Genomic DNA, 20,866 nt, shown 5'->3' with positions numbered 1-20,866 from the left:
ATACGTACATGCACATTTGCAAATTTGGACTCTTTTTCAGGCGTTTCGAAATCCCTTGGACGTCGTCAAAACTCAATTAAATTGCCTGATATGCCACGGAAATTTTCACTTATTAAATGACCCCTAATTAGTTGACTAAATACATTTGGAATTTGCCGTCATTGAATTCATTCAGAGGGGTGTTTTGTGTCAAAATTGACGACAACCTGTTCCCGAAAGCCATATCAACTGCAATGGGCGCATGCATGTTTGAGATGTGTCAACGGCTAGGCAAGTTGAAGGAAGCTTAATTGACCTTCGCTGCAACAAGAATTAACAAAAGTGCCATTGAGGCAGGTTTTTGACCGGTAACGACGTCGTACAGCGTACAGTGAATAGGCGTTTGCAGCTGTCCGATTTTGAAAATTTTTGAAGAAGTTTGCTCCACACCCTGTCTGCAAATTGAGAGTTGTGACCAAAAGAAAAGGTGCTTTTTGTTTTTCCGATATCAACGGTTTGGTTAGTGAAACGAACACACACGCATATATAATCATGACTTGGGTTTTAAAAATTTTACTGTATTTCTATCAAAATGAAAATTAAAAAAAGAAAATTATTGTATCACAAGCAGAAGCAGATTCAATATACAACACAATAAACCTCACGTATTATGGGTTGCTTTTTGCATGGTAACAAAATTCCTGTGAACGGCATTTGGTCGTAAGGTTATGTTGAGGAAGAAAATCATACTTTGCCAAGTTCTGGAGTTCACAACTTCAATCTTTAAACGCTACCAAAATCATGAAAACAAATTCTTATCACGTTCCCACAACAGTTTTTGACGGCCATGGCATTTCATCCGCCACAGTATTTCTCCAACTTCTGTGCCAGTTCACTGTTAGACAGATAAATTGAATCAGATTCAATATTCCTGGTAATGATAAAAGAAACCAATATGATCCAGCAAAATACCTTCAGGACTCTAGAGTAAGGCCAGCATCATCTTCGGAATTCTCGGGGGAAGTGGTCTCCGGAAATAATTCTTCATTGGGATACAACTTCCAATATAGCTGTTGATTGCCATAACCAAATTTTCATCAGCATCTCAAAATGACGACAAATGCTTAGTCCAAATAAATGAACTTCACAAAACTGCAGTTTAGTAAAACAAAACTTCAAACGTTATGACTAGCTGAAGATGATGTACCTTTTCAGTTGCATCTAAAAGATCATTGTAGTTCAGATTTCCATCTGGTGTGGGAGTGGAGATAATAGATCCAAACTGACCCTAAATAAACACATGACTATCAAACAGGCATTACAAGTCAAAATAATGAGAACATAATGCTTTTTGCGAATTACATCCTGGAAACACTGCAGCTTTGTAACCATGATGCAGTATCCCTTTATAAAAGAAAGGGGAAAAAAGAAGGGCAAGAAAAAACATAAAAATCAGTGCACGCCCACAATACAGGTACATTTTAAAACTATGAAAGAGAACTTTCGGCAAGGAAAAGACAGATGCAAAACATACCAAACTTAGATCCTGAATATACAATGCGCTCCAAAGTAAAGTGGGTTTTGCTTCTTCCATATCCTCACTTTGAGCGGTGGAGCTATTTCCAGCTGTTCCAGTAACAAGAAGTTTCTCAAGAGCACTTAAGGCTGCGTGTAGTAACTTTTTCCCTTGATTGACTTCATCACATAAAGCTGAAAAATACAACACAAACCTGAGCAAGGAAAAAGAAAAGCTATGTGAACTCAAGTATCACAAAATTTCATTTAAAAAGCAGGGGGCAGTTAAATTTTTGTATCAGACACAACTAATTTTCAAATGAGCACAGAACCGAAAACATGGAATTCATATACAGTGGGTTTCACTTAATTTTTCTCGAACTCACATCTATTAGCACACAAAAGATAATATAAGGGTAAAGATAGTTTTAGCCACGTATATGTATCATGATATTAAAAGTAGGCATTACATATTTGAGAGTCAAAGGGATAATTTTTGTTTTGTCCTAAGCAGATAGTGTCTAATGGGATGCACAGTTTCCAGAACATTTGATCATATAAAACGATAAAAAGAAAAATACTAGTCGGCTTCAAAACAAACACAAAAATCTTACATTCCTAGAGGACACACAGCTAAATTGCCACCAAGCTGGAGAACTCGGATTGATGTAACCTGCTCGGGAAACAAAGCTGGAGGGGTAACAAAAAAGAAGAAAAAGTTAAGCAAATAGCTTTTCTATTTCACTTGAAATCCTCAGCATAGCAAGGGCAAAAGTACCAAGAGTCAATCTTACATCTGGGAGGAAATATCACCAAAAAATTTGATAGATCTGGTTTCAAGGAACTCCTTGTAATGCATATCCCCCTAGCCACCTTGCCTTTATTATCACTGAGACTAAAAGCTTGAAAACTTTCTTGCAGTTGCTGATGAGATGAGGCTAATGACCCCGGAACAGTAAAAGATGGATCTAGGACCAACTTGTGGCTAAATATATCCTGACCTGAAGCCAATCTAACACCTTTATAGGACCCACTATTCTGCATTCAAATAAAACCATATAATTTATTCCTTCGACACAAGTAGCCTATTGAGTTAAATAAAAGAAAATTCCCAGTTATAACCAAATTCATAAGCAAACTTCGGACCTGATCCGTAAGCAGAGAAATCACCGGCATCCGCAGAACCTAACCATAGAATTTCAAATGAAGATGAGCAAATTAACTCAGCAGAGGTACAACAGAATAATTACGCTTCAACTCGTATTTATGTAGCCCATTCAACAACCAAAATTTCGACATTTTCCTAGGATGGTATTAAATATCAAGCAATTTTTTTCAAAAAGAGCAGACCAATTCCATTAACTCGAGTAGAATCAGAATAGAAACACTAATGCAAACTTAAATCAGGTGTCTGAAATAAAACTACTGCACTTTCAACCCAAGCAACTTAAAGTGCTATTACGGACTGTAGCTTTTGTTTTCTGGACACCCTTAAAATTGATAGAAACATACTGGCATAGGGAAAGGGTGCAGTAAAAGCACAAAGGCAGCAATCAGTTACTTCAAGATCCACACTCTTCTCCCAAGTTTGCCTCATACAGTTCTCCCATTCCCATTGCCAAAAATAACAAACAACTAATGTTTATCATGTTGTTCAATACTACATGGATGATATCCGACAGCAAAGAAATAATTGGATAATGGTGACAGTTCTAATTCAAATACAACAAAATTTTTCATGGAAGATAAAGCAGAAGGCATCCTTTGAACCTTACATAAAGACAGCCTTTGACGGCAGCACGACGGCAAAAGCCTTGTGGTAGTTCCCCTTGCCCATAAATGGGATATATCAAAGCCCCAAGTGCATTTTGAAACCTGAATAGAACAACACCAGTCATCAGATGAGTTCGTACGGAGCCAAAACTTTCAATAATACCAAAATAAAAAAAGAAAAAGGCAAAACATTAACACTAATACTAACACTAACCTGCCAATGGATGAGTTGTAGAGAGCTAATTGATTGATGCCATCTCTTGTCTTAAGCACATATTCACTGACTTCTTGATCATAATCTGCCATCCCTATTGCATATAGAACAATACTACAAAACCAAAAGAAGGCATTAGCAATCAACAACAGAAAGAGTAAAGCAAATCTTTTGATTTAACCAGCAAGGCATCTCCAACCAGAAGAATAACCAGGCACTAAAGTGCCATAAATAGATAATGGAGAAAAAGGTCACAGGCAGGAAAGGACTGTACGATTTAATCTTGGAAGGCAACTTCATTTTAGTCAAAAAATCAGCAAAAGGACTGTCCAAATCTTCCTCGGAGATTCTCAAATTATTTTCCTTACTTTCATCTAGGCTCAAGTGTCCCTGAACAAGCTTAAAGAATCTCATCAACTGATTCTTCTCCATCAAACCCAAACTCTTATCCTTAAAAATCGCAGCACGTGAATCCGGCACACTACACAGTTTGGCATCAGCATCCAGCATAAAAGTTGCATCAATACTTTTAAATTCAAGATAGTGACTTGCCCCCGACTTTAACATCAAGTCTACAGCATGATCGGCACAAAATAAAACTCTCGGTCCGGATACATCTAAATTAAAGTTTCTAGGGTGTTGGCTGAGAAGTCGAGGAGCATAATTGGATATCTCAACATCAGAGTAAAGAGGATCAGGGCAGACAGAGGAAGGTGTAGAATGGGAGTTAAGGAAGTGAGTCAGGTCAGCAATGGAGAGAGATGAGAAGTGGGACCCGTAAAATGGGTTCGGGTCGAGGTGGAGGACGGATTTGCCAGAGGCGGATGCTGCGGCCGAAATTACAGATTCTGGCAGGCCAGTTCCAATGACAATGAGGTCGAATGCGGTTGGCTCGATTGGAGGGTATGGTGGCACTGGGAGCTCACTCTCACTCTCGTTCCCAGTCATGACTGAACGCCAATTGACAGGCAAATAAATACTACTATGATTATTGATGTGTGAGAGAGAGAAAGTGATTCAATACGATACTGATTGCTGAGTAGAATACGACGACCAGCTTCAGCTTCAAATGAGTTAGTTGATCTGAGCAGATGAGACAACTCCTTCAAATGATAAAACCTACAGTCACAGAAATCAAAAAATAAAATAGAAAATATGTTATTATTGTTCAAAATAAGCATGATTAAAGGCTTTGGGATTTAGTTCTCGATTATACGAATGAATGAACACGCTGGAAAAATTGCACTTCAATTTTGAATATCATCTAACAGAAACAGTTGATTAGATCAAAGCATAACAAACTGATACCATGCGCTATGCATTTGGATACTAGTTTGATTTAGTTTAGTTTAATCCAAGAGCAATTATTTGAAGTTCCAAAAAATAAATATAAAGAAATTAAAACCTTAAAAAAAAAAAAAAAAAAAAAAGAGTTACGAGCCAGCGAAATTCCTCTGTGGATTTCAATCAAAAGCAGTTTCTCTTTTGACGGTATTTTCAGTTTCTCTTCTGATTTTTGTTGGGGACGAGACCAAGGAAGGAAAAGGAAGTGTTTTGCGCAGAACTAGCCGAAAGGAAATTCACATAACTAGCCCAAATTTTTTTTTGATTTTTCGAAATTGGCCCTCCGACTTTTTCTCTCTTATAATTAGCTTATAAACTAATTTTCAAATAAAAATACTCCCACTACTCTCAGAAAATTATCAAATCTCACAACTTTAATAAATCATTAAATTCATCAAATAAATGTACTTCTACATTATTGAAGACAAATCATCATTTACCCAAAAAAAAAAAAAACCATCAATTAATTAAAATTATAATAATAATAATTAAATTTAAAAAAAAAAACACGTCACACCAAAAACACTATTGCGGTGGACACACACCCTGCCATGGACAGCCCATCGCAAACCAAATTTGCCAAAGACGACCTAAACCAATTAAAACATAGCAAGATCCCCCAAGCCATGGCTCGTTAGTCGTTAAAAATTTGCACGTTTCCCAAGCGCCGATACCATTTTTCAACCTATGGGGCGGTCCGAAGGAGCATAAAACCGAGACATTGTAAAAATTATGACAAAGTAATTTTTTTCTTTTATTAATGCTAATACTAAAACTTTATCATCATGTAATTTTTAATAATTATTTTGTTTAAATTATTTATAGTATCTTTGTGTATATATTAATTAAATAATTATTTTCTAACTATAAGTATGATTTAAATGTTTAGTAAAAATTATTTTTGAAAATAATACTATCAAACATAAATTTATTATTTTTACCATCTTAAGTTGTTGCTGAACTCATATTATTGTTTTTAGCCTTAAAATATAAGATATAAAAAATAATATTAAACATATACTTAAATTTAAAATAATGCATCATTAAAATACTATTTTCATTCTCAGTTTTATTTTTTAAAAATACAAATTCAGAAACAATATCAAACAGCCCCTTATATACTGAGGAATGAATCCAAAATTGTCATTAAATCTAGGATGAATGGAAGCTTATTCTCCAAAATATCCAAAACGAAGATGTATATTTACACATTAGCCCTCTTGGCAACAGTTCCAATTACACGCCTGATCAACGTCACGGAGCTTTCTACTTTTGCGTATTGATAAGATTCAACTACCCATCCGAAATGACACATCGTACAGGGTGGTTTCCGTCATTTACTCTAAGACCGCACGTGTAATCTCTATATAAAATATCTACAAATGATGCCCACGTGTCACGATCTCCCGCAAGATACGAAGGTCGAAGAGACGAGGATGGTACACGTGAGTCTTTGGAGAAACACAAGACATTAGGAAGACCTCAATTGGCCCAATAGCATCACATCACTCGGACTGGTGACTTGGCAAAAGATTTTCGAAATCCCGCCTAAACCCGGACTTCAATTTTTTTCGTAATTTCAATTTATAAAATTTTTTATTTCCTCCAAAATCAACCTTTCGTTATTTCGCTCTGCCTCATAAAGTCAAAAACAAAGGTCCACACACTCACAAACAAAGCATATCCTTTTGTCTTCCAAAAACCCTAACCTCACCAGGTAACTCGCTGAGTCTCTCCGGCGCTGACTCATCCGAGTCACCCCGATTTTCACCGATTCTCACCGGTTTGCGTCATTTTTAGTGCAGGATTCATCATGAAAGGAGGCAGATCGAAAGCTGACGCGGTAGGAACTGATAGCAAGTGAGTTTCCTTATTTTTGATAATATTGTATCATTAGATCTATTCGTTTTTGTTTTTTTTACCGTCGCTTGTATATTTATTTTATTCAAGCTTGTTTGTGAATTTTTTTTTCTGGTGTTTAAAGGCTGAAGAGCAAAGGGGCGAGAGCCGGCAAGCGAACAGCGAAGCCCAAGGCTGCGAAAGATCCAAACAAGCCGAAGAGGCCTCCTAGTGCTTTCTTCGTTTTCATGTATGAGTTTTTATTTTCCTTTTTTTTTCAAAATTACAAAACAAAAATAACCTTTTATGTTTTTTTCCGTGCTGATTAGAGAGTTCTAAATCTCAATTTATTTTTGACGAAATTAAGGGAGGAGTTCAGGAAGCAGTTCAAAGAAGCTCATCCTAACAATAAATCTGTTGCTACTGTAAGTGATTTCATAATTTTAATGCGAATTTTAAGTGATATATATTTATACTATTTCTCTCCTAACCAATTTTTAATGTAAGCTTTCTTATGAATCAGGTTGGCAAAGCTGCTGGAGAAAAATGGAAGTCAATGTCAGATGATGTAAGTATTATATTTAATATATTAGTTTTTCCCCCTTAATTTAAAAAATTATACGTAAAATATATGCATCGACTTGTTTGTTCATATTACTTTGGATATACGATTTTAGGAGAAAGCGCCATTTGTTGAAAAGGCTGAGAAAAGAAAGTCTGATTACAACAAGAACATGCAGGATTACAACAAGCAGTTGGTAATATTTTTTGGAATTATTGTTGTTTATAATGATAATTCTGATGACAGAATGATTATTTATTAATGATGTTGATCTGTTTTACAATAGGCTGATGGAGTAAATGCTGCTGAGGAAAATGAATCTGACAAGTCCAAGTCTGAAGTGAATGATGAGGATGATGAAGAAGGCAGTGGAGAGGTTTTCCTTCAACTATTAACTTATTGATTTTTGTGTAATTAAAAAAATGTTATCCTTTGTTGATCTGATTCTGACTGAGTTTCCTGTTTGTTTTACAGGAGGAAGATGATGATTAGAGAATGGCAGCGAAGGATTCAAAAAGTTGAAGTTTTAGCAATCTAGTAGAATTGCTTATAACATGATAACCCTTAGCCTTTTAGATTAGATTAGGAAAGAAATCAAGTGTTGTTCAGGATTTACTGAAGCACCATATCGATGGATACGTACCTAAATGTTCTCTTAAGTCTTTAATCATCTAGTTTCAACATTTATATGTATTATTTATTTGTCTATCCTGTTGCTTTATTCAGTTATTTTTCATGTTGGTGCACATTGGCCACTGCTTGTTGGTTGCTTTTGAATGTCAATTGCGATTATAGCAATTTGTGTTCAGGCAGGCAGTTGCCTACTGAAAATATTTGAGATTTGGATCTATCTATTGGTTTGTTTGCTTATATTATTAGTCTCACTTTTTGTCCTTTTTCTATGAGAAGATTTTGTGGTGTGGCAGTATTGGTTGGTGTATAGAAATGTAATTTTGTTTGATACAAAATTGTTGATTTTGTAGTATTATTTGTTCTCAATTTTTTTTTTGTCTAGTTTATTGTTTTAGTTTTTGATATTTGGGAGATTAGTTTTGTATTTTATTTGAGGCTTTGCAGTGGATCTGGAATTTGCTGTTTATTAGTTTCTTTTGTTGATTTTAGTACTTTGTTGCATGACAATTTTATTTGCCAATAGTGCTATATTATCTGCTGCATGTTGTCCTTGTAGAATTTTGTCTTTTAAGCACTTTCCTATATTCTTGGAAATGTCAAAAAATTCCTTTTGATGTTACTTTTTTGGAAGGGGGGGGGGGTGTTCTTGGATGTTAACAGTTGATTCCATAACAAAAGAGAGGTATATGTCGCCGCACTAAGATATTCTTGCCTTTGTGCAATGGAAGAGGCTGCTGTGCTTGTTTGTCGGCTTATCTATATTGTGTGAGTATGAGATTTGGTCAAAGTCTATTGAGTTTGGGAATGTGTTTGTCACTGGACTGCACGTTTGCATGTGGTTAGTGATTGAAATCAAATGGAATTTGATTGATTGGTATATCTTTATTTATGAATCAATTTGACTTTGAGGAGTTTTATTGTTTTTAATATATAGTGTTTGGACTAAATTTGTGTTAATTGATAAAAAGGGAAAATCTTCTTATTCTACCTTGAAAGAAAATGACAATGGGAATTTTTTGGGTGGAAACGGTGTTGTGAGTGACAGAGGACAGCTCCATATAATGACTGGGAGCCAGGAAGTCTTTGGGAAGCATCTTTTGGGGCAGAAATGTTTTAGCATATGGGGTTGGGGTGTATGACTTTCTTTTTAGTTTTTAGTTTTTTGTTTTTATTGTGAATTCCATCGAAACCTCACTTAAACTTTCGCTCTTTTTCATTCAAAATCAAGATGCCAATAATCTCCTTTGAAGATGATGGAACTGTGCCGGAAGTTGAAAGAAGGAAAAAGTTAGAGCTTGAACTGAACTGAACTCGATACTGATTATGATATTTCTTAATAAGCCAGTTTGATTAGGGACTCTCTAAAATTGCTCATTGATTATTTGATTAGACATCTAGATTCAATGAGTTGGAGAAGCTCTTGTTCGCGTCGTATGATTGCTAAGGGTAGCTACTAGCTTGTTTGAATTTACGATAGGAATTCCAAGAAAAGAAAAAAAGAAAACCCACTTGGTATGAAAATATCAAATCCTATTTGTATTGAAAGTAAAAGAAAATTGGTCGTTAATTTTATGAACTCAGTGACCAAGTGCAAGCACGCATGGTTTGTTTTCAATTAAGATTGACAAATCATAATTTCAACAGAAAAATTAATTAGAGTGAAGTGACGACTGTAGGGTGGAGACTATCATTATTATTATAATATACAGATAATTTTTTTGAACTTTTGTTAATACTTAAAATATTCGATTCAGATAAGCCGACCCGGTAGACACTCGTGTGTTCAAAGAACAAACTTAGAAGTGCTTTTGGGGGTAGCAGTAAGCAGGAAACAGACAAGAGGAAGAAAATGGCAGCAGGAGCCGGAAAGTGCTTTCTGGTTACAGGTCCTCCGGTAAGTGACGTATGCCCATCGTCTCATCAGTCGGTTTATATATTTATTTATTTTTTTTATGGGTTTTCATCAGTTAAAATTAAAAATAATGCATGCAGGGAGTGGGCAAAACAACTCTAATAATGAGAGTGTTGGAAAGCCTCAAAGCATCAAATCCCAGTTTAAAGGTTCAGGGTTTTTACACTGGTAAGTCTCAAGTTAAGTGATCCTAATTAGCTCCTTCTCTTACTCTTCTTCCTCTCTCTTCCACAATTTTACTTGTGTTCCTGTCGCCTGCAAATAAATTTTTTTTTTGGTCAAAATTTATGATAATTTGATCAATAGTTAATTAATTAATTAATTAATAGGAGAGATTAGACAAGGTGGCCAAAGGGTTGGATTCGAAGTGGTCACTTTAGATGATCGTAGAGCCCCTCTTGCCTCCATCAATGCTTCGAGGTAAAATTTATTTTATATTACTTTACCATATGATCTTTAAGTTGCTGAATTTGATTGTCAAATGCATTATGTTTTTGTTTATGTCTAGGTTGTTTGTAGCAATTTGTTCTCTTTACCTTTTTCGAATTAAGACTTTATTCTGCAAATTCTTCATCTTGTGCTTTTTTATTATTCGATTTTTCATCTCCAGCTAAAGAATGTATTGTTGTTTTTTCAATGGCAGCCCGGAATCTTATAGATGGCCAACTGTAGGGAGATATAAAGTAGATGTAGCGTCATTCGAAGCAATAGCATTGCCTGAGTTGCAGGTTGCTTTTTTCTTTTCTCACTTAGATGTGTAATCAATAATCTATATATATATATATTTGAGGTCTTTTATGTTGAATTATATAATGTGAGATTAGAAACAAAGGGATTCAATTGAGTATGCAGTCTCTAAAATTCCCAAAATCTTCTGTACACTGATATTTTTTTATGACCATTCTTAATCAGTTGCATCCTATCTGACCAAGGTCTAAAGGCATTCCTTTTGTCAGGTCAGAGCAGATACTGATCTCTTCGTTATCGACGAAGTTGGTAAAATGGAGTTGTTTAGTTCATCTTTCTTCCCTGCTGTGCTTAGAATTCTGGAATCAAATATACCAGTTTTGGCTTCCATCCCCACTCCAAAATCTGGCCGAGACATACCTGCAGGTGCATCTGTTTAACACAAATATATTTGTTCATCAAAACTTTCCTTTGAACTTCCATGATACTTTTGGTTCTAACAGTGCCTGTCTAAGTAGAGAACCAAACTGCTTAATGCGGTGTAAACCATTGTTTTCAAAGAAGTAAAGAAAATGTTTGTTGAAACTGCTTTGAAGTGACATTGCATTGTTGTTAGAGAGCTTGGAAAGGATAATTAATTAGAATTCTTGAGGCTGTATATTGGGCAGGATTCATTGTTTTTTTTTCTTCATTAGCATCGTTTTCCCTTTTTAATTTTGTAGACTGTTATATATCATTTGAGTTCTTTAACCTTTGCAGTTGCAAGGTTGAGAAATCATCCAGGGGCAACCATTTTCACATTGAGCCCAGGTAATAGGGATTCTCTCAAAGACAATATCTATTACCAGTTGACAGATGCAGTATCCAAGCATTAGATGTTGCAGCTTATCTGATTACCAAAAATCTCAGTCTGAGAGGTAGAAAAGATTTGCTTGCTTTTGCTACAAGTTCTGAAGTAAAGTACTACTTGGTGCATTAATCCATACCATCAAAATGCATTTTGTTCTTGAAAATCTCTCATGACATATTTGGTCGTTTTGAATTGTGAGCTTATAGCATGAAACTTGCCATGCTTGATTATGCTTTGTAGAAAATAAAATATTTCACGATTATTGGAAATAAGGAGAAAAATACTCTTGCATCAGCGAAAATATTCCGTTTTAGACAACAAAGTCTGGTGGCAATCAGGGGGAGGAAAAAAAAAAAGGGAAAGGGGAACAAAAAAGGCACCCCTATACACAACTGCCCAAATCAATCGGATGACACTGTAGCCATAGCCATGCAGCAATCTTTGGACGTAAAATATGGAAATGATTATATTTATACAGCAAAAGAATTGAAAGAAAGTAAGAAGAATAGAGGAAGACAACTATTTTTCAGTCTCAATGATAGAATTTACGAGCTTTTTTTATCATGTTCTGCAATTCTCAGAACCTCTTTTGCCATAGACGAGAATGATCTAGCCGTGTCTTGCATTTCTGTAGTTTTCAAGTTGATTCCCTGCCAAAAAAAAAAAAAAAAACTGTGAAGAAGTGGCATTCTAGTTCTGTTAACTGACCGACAGCATGATAACGATCTGGAAATTGTAGGGGTGGGCGAATGGAATTGATAACAAAGGCAATAATTTCACACAGTACCTGCAACTTTTTCGAATTCTCATGCAGCTTGCTTTCAGCCATTTTAGCAACACTAGGTTCCTACATTCACATCAGAGACAAAAAATAATGGCTATTCATGAATAACTTGAGTACATTAGTCATACTTTGTGTATCAGCAAAATGTTTATTCAATGAATGTGCCAACTTACACCAGAATGTGAAAACCCATATTTCTTCTTTATTTGATCAACTGCTCCGGTCTTCTCATCTTGTTGCTCTTCTTTCATGTTATTTTTCTCATTCTTCCCCTTCATCTGTTTCCACTTACCTGAAAATGAAATGTTTTCAGCTTAGTAAGTCGGCAGCAAGTCCTAAGACATTGAAACACATAAAAGCATGAAAGCAGACACGGTGATTTGTTTATCATCTTGCACTTACCCTTAAAAGCCTGAAGCTTGCTTGACAATATCTGCTTATTCATGACTGCCAACATACTCTGTTCTTTGGGTTTTTCTCTGATACCATCTAGGTCAATATCATCTTCGTAGATGATAGAAAAAAATAATCATTTGTTATCTTCACAATTATTGATAATAAATTTTTCACCTAGCTCAATTGAAACGCAAGATGTATGTAATTTACCTATGTTTAACAAATCCTCATCTTCTTCCAAATCCAGGTTTACTGTATTCTCAGAATCACATTGAAAGTTAGCAGTAGAAAATATTGTTGCAAGTTCTTCAATAATTTCCCAAGTTTCTTCTCTTTCAACATCAGGGGCTTGCTTTGTTTTGTTTCCTTTAAGAACAGAGCCGAATATTCCCTATCACAAACAAAAGAAAATTCTAAAATCACGAGTTCCACAACTAACAATTTCTATATTACCATAATCATACCTTTTTCTTCTCCGTTTGGACAATGGATGCAGAGACAACCCCTTCTTGTAAAAGTGTCGGATCGTAACTGTAAACTTGGCTGGCAGAGTCCAAAAACCTAGAAATAGAAACAAAAGTGTTTGATCAATCAATAGACAGAAAATGTTTCATCTTAATATGGAGAGTAATTAGTACTTGCAACGTCGCATATATACCTAAAGAAATCCCTTTGGCGCAACGCTGAGATAAAAAAAGCTTCTTGATTACCATTCACCTGTTAGAGGATATAAAACAGCTATTGAGATGAAAACTATGTCCTTTTAAAAAAACATCTGAACAAGTAAAATGACGAGATTCTACCATGATAAGTTCTCCGTCCCACGAAGAACACATCAAAGTGTTGGATAATGAGTTCGGTTTAGGTGTCAAATATACGAAACCTCTAATTGAAGTTTCCTTTAATAAGCATAACTCTGGCAAGCTCCTACATTTGACAAACAGATGGTAATGCTACAGCAACTTGATCATAATTAATGCTATGGTTGTGGCTTTATTGATGGAAATTGAAATCTAAGACAAAGCACACCACCTTATCTCAAATTTTCCACAAGTGAACAGCAGCATCAGGCCCACATCAGAGCCACTATAGAACGTTGATGCCCAGCAACAAGATGAGGAATGAAACTTCTTCTTGTAGAGCACCTTCTTAACTCCCTAGGACAAAAGAAATGAAAGAGAAGGATGGGTATTGACTGAAGTTTTTCTGGAAAGGGAAAAAAAATGAGCTGGAAAAAAATTATTGCATTACCTGAACAGCATGTGATAAGGAATATGCACATGCTGCTTTTTCTGAACATAGCAGTACAAACCACTGCTTTGGCACAGCATTTTCTTTTGGACTCCCCTTGTTCATACCTGCAACATTTGATAGATTTGCTCCCCTAGCCAATCCATCCTGCCCATCTATAGTATTCAATCCAATCAAAAAGTTGATTGCTTCAGACAGTTGTCAATGTTGTTACTGTCAAGACAATATCATAAAATGAAGAGAATAGTGCCTACTGAGGATCTGCATGAAAAGCGCTCGGGAGGGTTTCTTTGGGTGAATCAAGTTAGTACTCAGCATGTTTCCACTATCACTATCAAGAACCAAAACTGATGAATCCTTAGTTGCGACAACCAAAAAATTCTTCTCAAAACCCTGCAAACTGCAGGTTTCAAATTGAAGAGATACGATGCCAGAAGAAATGTCACTGGCAATATGTTTTTGATACAGCACAGTAGGACCTTCTGTATCAAGCAAATAAACCTGAAAGCAAAGAGTTAAAAATAGATATAAATATTTATCCTTCACAGCAAGTAGATTTTATGGTAAAATGATCTAAAATGAGCCTATATCCGGTGAATTCATTATGATATCCTGAAAATAACTACCAAAATATAGTGAATGTAATCAGGTAAGAATATAACAAAAGAACAAAAAGAAAGGAAAAAGAGAATTTACATATCCTTGGTCAGATCCAACTGCAAGATGTTGTGAATTACGGTTCATGTTTAAAGAAATTATAGAACCATTAACCTTCATAACTTTAACACTATGGATGATGTGGCTATTTCCTTTCTTACTACCTGTCAAAAGAACACAGCACCAAACAATAGTGCGAAGCATATTATTATTTGAGATTCCCAAATCCCTATGGTAGTAAAAACCACAGACAGGCAATCGCAGAATTCACATACGAATAAATAACTCTAAGATAAAAAACAAGGTTGGCATGGACTGCAACATGTACTATGGAGTAACATATCAGTACTGGAACTTCTTTTTTAACTGTTACCGTTTAAGAAGACAAAGGACAAAGGCTTGATGAAAGAAAAATTTCTTACTACAATTTAGCAGTAGGAACTTTTTTTTTCCACTTTTAGACTTACAATCATTGAGGATCTAAAATGTTCTTTTGAGTAAAAAAGAGGGTACTGTTGAGGTCATTCCATCCAATTACTAGTTTAGTATTTTTGTCAAGAATTTTTTTCCCACAAGGTCACCACAAATGAAATTTTTCCATAAAGTTTCAGAGCATGACTTCATATTTTAAGATTTAGTGACCAGACTATGGGGACAGATTACTAGAGTTTGAAGCTAAAATTGATATGTGTTAGCTACCTGTAAAAGACAAGAAACTGTTTTCAATGGCATGCGGCTCATATTTCAATTTGAAGATGCGAACCTGCAGATATATGTTTTAAAAAAAAAAAAAAGTCGTTATATGGATATTCAAACATTGAATAAAATGATCTTATTTCACCATTTCATCGAGTTTACTTCACCATTCCACTCTGATCTCCAGAAACAAGAACACGAGAGGTGCCATCATAATACAATGCTGTCAGTGGTATACCACTCAAAGAGAAATCTTTTTCACTCTGCATCAAGGAATCACAGGAATAAGCAAGACAAAGTCTAGTATCCAGCTAGTTTTCCAGTAGTCTGGGAAATTGAATCAAGACACTCATCAAAAGCATATTAGAGTAATTGGGGGGCGGGGGGGAGGGGGGTGAGGGGAAGGTAAAGGAATTTGAATAACAATCTTTAGACTGCACAGAAACTAAAGTTGGACCATGGTACGACTAAAAGAAATTAGCATTTAAAATTCTGCATTTCAACAATATACTCTAGAAAACATAAATTGGAAAAGGCCACATAAAAAATTACCTGTTGCTTCAATGATAGAATCAGTAGAAAAAGTGGGCATGACACATCCCAAAAGTTTATGGCTCCATCACTGTGTCCGGTTATAAACAAGTTTTTAACCTTTGAATGTGACTGAGAGCCATCTTTCGGCTTTGTCTCAAAATCTAGAAGAGATGGAACACTTTTTGCCAGCAAAGAATAGTCCTACATGGTGAGAGAAATCAGTGGCATCCATCTCGTGATGAAAGTATGTCGTTCTAAAATATTACATGCTCTGCAATAAAGGTGAACACTGTGTTATACCTCATCTGCTGAACTTAAAATAAATGAGTTGCCTGTGATGAGTTTCATAGCTGTGATGCTTGAATCCAGAAATGGCATCTTCAACATGACTTCCTTTGGGGCTGATGGTGGAGACCTAGATTGGTACTGTAGAAGATACCTTTCAATCTGACAATCATCAAAGGCATAAAAATGTCCTGACTTTCCAAGCAAAAGGAAAGAATCTTGTTTTGGTTTGTTTGGGTCACTGGAGCTTGAAATAATCTCCATGTCAATACAAGGTTCAGATAAAGGTAGGGCCAACTTTGTTGTGCGAGATTCAGTTTGCTCGTTCAATAAGACTATCTGTTCCATCAAAATATCTTCAGTAAATTTCTCAGATAAGGATCACAACCTGAAGAACTGCATATTTATTGAGAAATTCAAATTTCAATGGTTTATTTTTGAAAGATGGGAGTCTTTTATCTCTCCTACTGGGGAAAACAAAAAGCTCACGGAAAATTCTTTCTGAACAAAGTTAAGCAGGAAGTTGGAATCGGAAAGTTTCTCAAGAAATTCATAAATCAGCAAGCTGTTAACCATTGGGTCTCAGAAGAGCAGAAACATATGTAGCGCAAGGGCAATTTGTTAAGTATAGATAATGACAATACCTGCAACAAATTCATAGAAACAAAGTCAGAGGCACCCATGATATATAGTCGACTTGCTTTCCCATCAGCGTACACCCATTTCAATGATGATATAGGAATTTTGTCCAACTTATATCCTAGATTGAGTTTACAAATTGGAGTACTTTGAGTGCCACACTCTTCAGTCTTTAGATTTAGGATAGAAGGGACACCCCAGATTAAAATCTCCCCATTGCTGTACCCAACGGCAACTTTACTTCCAACGGGGCATGCCCAACATGCAGAAGTCACTTGCTTTGTTTCATGGTAAACTGATTGCAAGACATTTCCACCCATTGAAAAAATGGATTTGCTTTCTCTAATGTCCCAAAGTGAAATAAGGCCATCTCTAAATATTATAAGAATTCTGCAATTACAAAATGGGACATGAGGGTGAGAAAGAGTTGTTGGCGATTAGCCAACCTAGTTAAATTATTTACTCAGTGCCTACCCAGCAGAAAATCTATTGCCTCTCTTCTATGATTCGAAGCCCAGAGAAAGTAACTTAAAGCGGGAAAAAAAAAATGGACTGAGACTACTACCTCTTACTTTCAGCCGTTGGTTGAGGCAGTATATTTATCACGGCAGGATCGCCAGAAACTTCATTCCCTGAGTGAGATGATCAACCAGCTTGAGTGGTTAAATGCTTAATCATCATCAATGTACACCGAAAAAGATTGTACAGCAACAAGAAAAAAATGTTGGCCTGAGATGTATCTCACCATGGGATGCTGAGAGAGGTATAATGTACTTCATTTTCACTATCTGACTTGATTCTTGATCAAGCTTCAAAACTGAAATTTTACCAGCAGTGTCTCCAAGAAGCCTGCCGGTAAAGTACAGATATTACGCCAATTAAGTTCAGCAAACCAGAAGCAGTGCATGCAGGTATACTGTTTTTTTGCCTGTTCTGAAGTAAAGATAAACTTACATGTAGTTACTGTGTTGCATGATGGTGAAGGAGGTAATTTCTTCCTTACAGACATGAACATGAGACAAACGCTTCTTGTCTATATCCCAAACCTAAATTTTTTGAAAATATTTTTGGAAAATCAACGGCCATAACACTTGCATGCCTTTTGACCAAACTCACAATTAAAAGGAAATATGTACGCACATATACGGTAAAGAATCAACAAACTACTGTATAACTTGCCTCAATGAGGTTCATGGAAGTTACATTCAGAAGAATGCCTTGGTTCTCAAGGAACTGCAGGTAACAAATTAAAAATCACAAGCAGTGTTAATTCATTAATAAGATGTACATAAACTGATTGAAATCAAAGAGAAATGAGAAAAGGAACCTGTAGAAACTTGGTTGATACTGCTTCACTGGATTCAAGCAAAGCTTGAGTGTTATGTCTTCCATATAGCTTAATTCTGCCATCCCTGAGGAAAAAAAGGAAAAAAAAACAATGAAAGAGTGAATTCAAACAAGTCTTCATCTTTTAGCGCCTCATTGCAATTCAATCACATTGCAGTGATTAAAGAAACGTACTTGGTAGCAGCTGCAAGAATCTTTTGTAGAGGATCATAAGCAAACTTGTTACATCCTGAAGGGAATCCATAATGGAATACCAAACGGGGATCGACATCACTTGACTTCAAACCATCTGAACTTCCTCCAGGCTGCAGTGAAAGAAACAAAGTTGAAAGAGCCAAATATATATTGGTGGGATTCATAAGCCATCAACTACAGCCAATGTGGAAGAATCATGTTCATGATAATTAATAATTTGACACAAACAAACACATTGATGGGCGCTCGCTATCATTTATGAATATTGGGCTTTGGTAGTGGGCCCATGAGTGAAAAGCCCCCATAACCATACTTGCTTTTTACGTGGACAGATTTTAGACGACAGTGGGGTCCGCTCCCATTCCTTGCTAATCTACTTTACCACCTTGCATTAAATAAGTTATTAATATTACCACCGACCACCGTTATTTCGTCTCTTTGAATCAAAATCAAAAGATAAGGATATAATTTCGGACCCGAAATATGCGTAAAAGCAGACACAGTCAATTAATTAATGAATTAAGACCATTTTCCAATTGCATTTAGCTGCTTGCTAAATCGCTTTTATGATGGTAAAAAAATAATTTTGAGTCATACGATCACTCTTAGATATATTTTTTTTATCTCTTTATTTGAAAAAAGACTTGTTACCATCAGCACCGAAATCTCAGATTCCATAAGTAAATAATAAACATGGATATCGGAGAGTATCGGAGGGTTTATCTTTTATAATTAATCACCAGACAAATTTTATACAGTTAAACTTCATAGTAGATAAATTAGGACCATTCTATTTATCAATTAATTTTAAGCCAACAATATCAATCCTCCATTATTTCTTCCAGGAAGTGAGGCGGATTGCCAAATAACCTAGAATCTTTAACAGCAAAATAAGGAAGGAAATCAGTCACTGATTTGAATTGAATTACTTACTATAACCACTTTCGGGCTTTGTTTTACAGTTACAGAGCATCACTGTCTGTGCGTATATTTATCCATATACCATGTTATTAATTACTGCAGCATCGTCATCACGAAAGCGAAAAATATTCTACTTGCAAATTTCCATCATCATTTAGAGTAATTAAAATAATTAATTGGAATAAAAGAAGAAAAGAAAAGAAAGAAAGAAAGAAAGAAGGAACAATCGAACAGGCAGAGGCAAAGGGCTTATGTTCTCGTATTTAGACAATGATAAATTAATAATATGAGCAAATCTTGAGACATGATATGAATGAAAAAGAAGGTTGACTGACGTTGAAGATAAACAGATCACCATCAAATGATAGTCAAACAACATATTAAAGATGATCAGTTGCTACTCACCTTCTTCATAGAAGCCTTCTCTACCAGCGTTTTCACGAACATTTTTGCAACAAAAATCTCCAGGGAAAACCAATCACTTCAACTGAAGATCCAAAACAGCAGTTTCAGAATTTTTCAGAAAATTCTGTTCTGTTCTGTTCTGTTCTGAGTGAGCAAAAGACAAAAAGACTCTTCTTGCTTTGAAAAAACCGACGACAAATATGACTTTTTTTTTATTTTTTTATTTTTTTAAGTGACTGTAAACTAAAAAAACGACGGTTCAGTTGGTACTAAGAGCATACTCCATTATCACAGACAAAATCAGCGGAGTTTTCTCCCCTTTTATTTATAGATAAAAAAAAAAAAAAAAACTGAAATAATGACAATGAATGGGCCCTGGTTTCTAGACACACACTGACACAGGTAACGGTACAGTTTGCAAATATTTTTTCATAGGGATCCGTCCGGCCTATTCTGCATTGTCAAATTTGGTTAAAATTGGCAATTCACCACCACCAAGGAGTATTTTGTATGTTCAATAGAAGGTCGCCACTGCTGCACTCGCTCTATAACTATAATTATAAACATGGGTCACCAATTCTTATGACTGTGATTAGTAGTAGACAGGGAAATTATATTTTGATTATTAACTCATTTACGTGGTTTAATTAACATGCTGTTAGTGAAATTTGACTTCACGAATGAGGAATCCGTAATCCTATCCCTATGCACAAGCGTCCGGATAAACTTCAGGTTACAGAGCAAAACAAAAAAAGAAGGGAAAATTGAGGATCCGGATGTTATTATCCCCAATAACAAAGATTTGTATGTAACACGTGGAAGGTTGGCAAGGTGGTCCAAATTTTGGTTGAGAAAGAAATGGTTTCCTCAGTCTGACTGACTACTTAATATTAATTAACATCAAAGACAGACAAAAAGTCGTCATGAAAGTGACCCATACGAGGACAAGTTAGACAACGACATGTGGAGCTATTTGATGTCGCGTGGGGCAGCAGAACCGAAAGCGGATAAACACTTGGCGATTGCAGATTGCTGCCTTCCATCTCCTTTACTCAAAGAGATTCTTTCCAAATTTCTTTTCATTTCTTTTGTTGCGCTGCTGCATGCATCACTTTTAATTGATTAGTACACTTTTAGATGTTAATGCATTAAGCATTAACAGAGGGGACTCCCCATAGGTTCTCCTTTGATAATACTTAAAAAAAAATTAAAAAAAAGATACAGATTAAAATTCTTATTTTTTTTTTTACTTTTAAAATTTTTTTAACTTATCTGTTACTTTTTATTTTTTTAACTTATCTATTGCTTAAGGAACCAAATAAGGAATTTCCTTGTTTTAAAATTACTCAAACCTGTAATAATAATTTAAAAAAAAAAAAACACAAACCTCACATACACATTTATTTTATTGATTAAAAGTAGTAGATGTGTTTGGAGTTTTGGGTTGA

General features: G+C 35.5%; 4 protein-coding genes across 8 annotated transcripts; 2 read left to right on the top strand and 2 right to left on the bottom strand.

Annotated features, from left to right (window-relative positions):
* Positions 1–522: 522 nt before the first annotated feature.
* LOC18037203 (rab escort protein 1) lies at positions 523–5,046 on the bottom strand. Of its 3 annotated transcripts, none has more exons than XM_024180440.1 (11): positions 4,919–5,045; positions 3,756–4,600; positions 3,482–3,595; positions 3,270–3,369; positions 2,641–2,679; positions 2,289–2,532; positions 2,109–2,184; positions 1,514–1,709; positions 1,187–1,261; positions 952–1,049; positions 523–874 (listed from the first exon to the last, which is right to left on the bottom strand). In XM_024180440.1, the coding sequence occupies exons 2-10, from the start codon at positions 4,427–4,429 to the stop codon at positions 954–956; spliced, it is 1,614 nt and encodes a 537-aa protein (XP_024036208.1). In that variant the 5' UTR covers positions 4,430–4,600; positions 4,919–5,045; the 3' UTR covers positions 523–874; positions 952–953. The 3 variants fall into 3 exon arrangements, with proteins under 3 accessions (XP_024036208.1, XP_006425286.1, XP_006425287.2); XM_006425223.2 differs by having other exon boundaries at positions 1,187–1,267; positions 4,919–5,043; XM_006425224.2 differs by lacking the exon at positions 523–874 and having other exon boundaries at positions 960–1,049; positions 1,187–1,283; positions 4,919–5,046.
* A 1,385-nt stretch (positions 5,047–6,431) lies between these two features.
* LOC18037272 (high mobility group B protein 4) lies at positions 6,432–8,096 on the top strand. Its single transcript, XM_006425220.2, has 8 exons — positions 6,432–6,542; positions 6,631–6,685; positions 6,810–6,914; positions 7,032–7,089; positions 7,188–7,232; positions 7,342–7,422; positions 7,513–7,602; positions 7,701–8,096. Exons 2-8 carry the CDS (start codon positions 6,639–6,641, stop codon positions 7,716–7,718), a joined length of 444 nt encoding a protein of 147 aa, XP_006425283.1. The 5' UTR covers positions 6,432–6,542; positions 6,631–6,638; the 3' UTR covers positions 7,719–8,096.
* A 1,527-nt stretch (positions 8,097–9,623) lies between these two features.
* On the top strand, positions 9,624–11,515 carry LOC18037010 (cancer-related nucleoside-triphosphatase homolog). The gene is made up of 6 exons (XM_006425218.2): positions 9,624–9,753; positions 9,852–9,939; positions 10,101–10,191; positions 10,415–10,499; positions 10,728–10,884; positions 11,218–11,515. The coding sequence occupies exons 1-6, from the start codon at positions 9,709–9,711 to the stop codon at positions 11,331–11,333; spliced, it is 582 nt and encodes a 193-aa protein (XP_006425281.1). The 5' UTR covers positions 9,624–9,708; the 3' UTR covers positions 11,334–11,515.
* Positions 11,516–11,601: 86 nt separating this feature from the next.
* Positions 11,602–19,711, bottom strand: LOC18037342. 3 transcript variants are annotated; one of them, XM_024180236.1, is made up of 24 exons: positions 19,419–19,711; positions 18,072–18,202; positions 17,878–17,962; positions 17,730–17,783; positions 17,505–17,596; positions 17,296–17,399; positions 17,116–17,182; positions 16,556–16,940; positions 15,927–16,250; positions 15,645–15,827; positions 15,260–15,355; positions 15,096–15,159; positions 14,436–14,560; positions 13,994–14,240; positions 13,740–13,894; positions 13,521–13,645; positions 13,292–13,415; positions 13,147–13,205; positions 12,953–13,049; positions 12,699–12,879; positions 12,491–12,596; positions 12,266–12,380; positions 12,096–12,155; positions 11,602–11,958 (listed from the first exon to the last, which is right to left on the bottom strand). In XM_024180236.1, the coding sequence occupies exons 1-24, from the start codon at positions 19,458–19,460 to the stop codon at positions 11,854–11,856; spliced, it is 3,126 nt and encodes a 1,041-aa protein (XP_024036004.1). In that variant the 5' UTR covers positions 19,461–19,711; the 3' UTR covers positions 11,602–11,853. The 3 variants fall into 3 exon arrangements, with proteins under 3 accessions (XP_024036004.1, XP_006425282.1, XP_024036006.1); XM_006425219.2 differs by having other exon boundaries at positions 12,266–12,384; positions 12,495–12,596; positions 19,419–19,710; XM_024180238.1 differs by lacking the exon at positions 15,260–15,355 and having other exon boundaries at positions 12,266–12,384; positions 12,495–12,596; positions 19,419–19,710.
* Between the last annotated feature and the right edge of the window lie 1,155 nt (positions 19,712–20,866).

Source organism: Citrus clementina, unplaced genomic scaffold, assembly GCF_000493195.1.
Source record: "Citrus clementina cultivar Clemenules unplaced genomic scaffold, Citrus_clementina_v1.0 scaffold_7, whole genome shotgun sequence".
Lineage (NCBI taxonomy): Eukaryota > Viridiplantae > Streptophyta > Magnoliopsida > Sapindales > Rutaceae > Citrus > Citrus x clementina.
The sequence above is the reverse complement of the archived record's forward strand: the minus strand, read 5'-3'. Positions and strand labels throughout refer to the sequence as shown.

Bases quoted from the DNA above. Each gene is read 5' to 3' on its own strand.
- LOC18037203 (XM_006425223.2), bottom strand. From the start codon at position 4,429: ATGACTGGGAACGAGAGTGAGAGTGAGCTCCCAGTGCCACCATACCCT. The intron at 3,596-3,755 runs GTACAGTCCTTT...TTGGTTTTGTAG, and splicing joins TTGCCTTCCAAGATTAAATC to TATTGTTCTATATGCAATAG. The intron at 2,533-2,640 runs GTCCGAAGTTTG...ATTTGAATGCAG, and splicing joins TTTCTCTGCTTACGGATCAG to AATAGTGGGTCCTATAAAGG.
- LOC18037272 (XM_006425220.2), top strand. From the start codon at position 6,639: ATGAAAGGAGGCAGATCGAAAGCTGACGCGGTAGGAACTGATAGCAA. The intron at 6,915-7,031 runs GTATGAGTTTTT...GACGAAATTAAG, and splicing joins AGTGCTTTCTTCGTTTTCAT to GGAGGAGTTCAGGAAGCAGT. The intron at 7,423-7,512 runs GTAATATTTTTT...GTTTTACAATAG, and splicing joins AGGATTACAACAAGCAGTTG to GCTGATGGAGTAAATGCTGC.
- LOC18037010 (XM_006425218.2), top strand. From the start codon at position 9,709: ATGGCAGCAGGAGCCGGAAAGTGCTTTCTGGTTACAGGTCCTCCG. The intron at 9,754-9,851 runs GTAAGTGACGTA...TAATGCATGCAG, and splicing joins TTCTGGTTACAGGTCCTCCG to GGAGTGGGCAAAACAACTCT. The intron at 9,940-10,100 runs GTAAGTCTCAAG...ATTAATTAATAG, and splicing joins GGTTCAGGGTTTTTACACTG to GAGAGATTAGACAAGGTGGC.
- LOC18037342 (XM_024180236.1), bottom strand. From the start codon at position 19,460: ATGTTCGTGAAAACGCTGGTAGAGAAGGCTTCTATGAAGAAG. The intron at 18,203-19,418 runs GTGAGTAGCAAC...CTTTCACTGCAG, and splicing joins AGAAGGCTTCTATGAAGAAG to CCTGGAGGAAGTTCAGATGG. The intron at 13,416-13,520 runs GTGGTGTGCTTT...TGTCAAATGTAG, and splicing joins TGTGGAAAATTTGAGATAAG to GAGCTTGCCAGAGTTATGCT.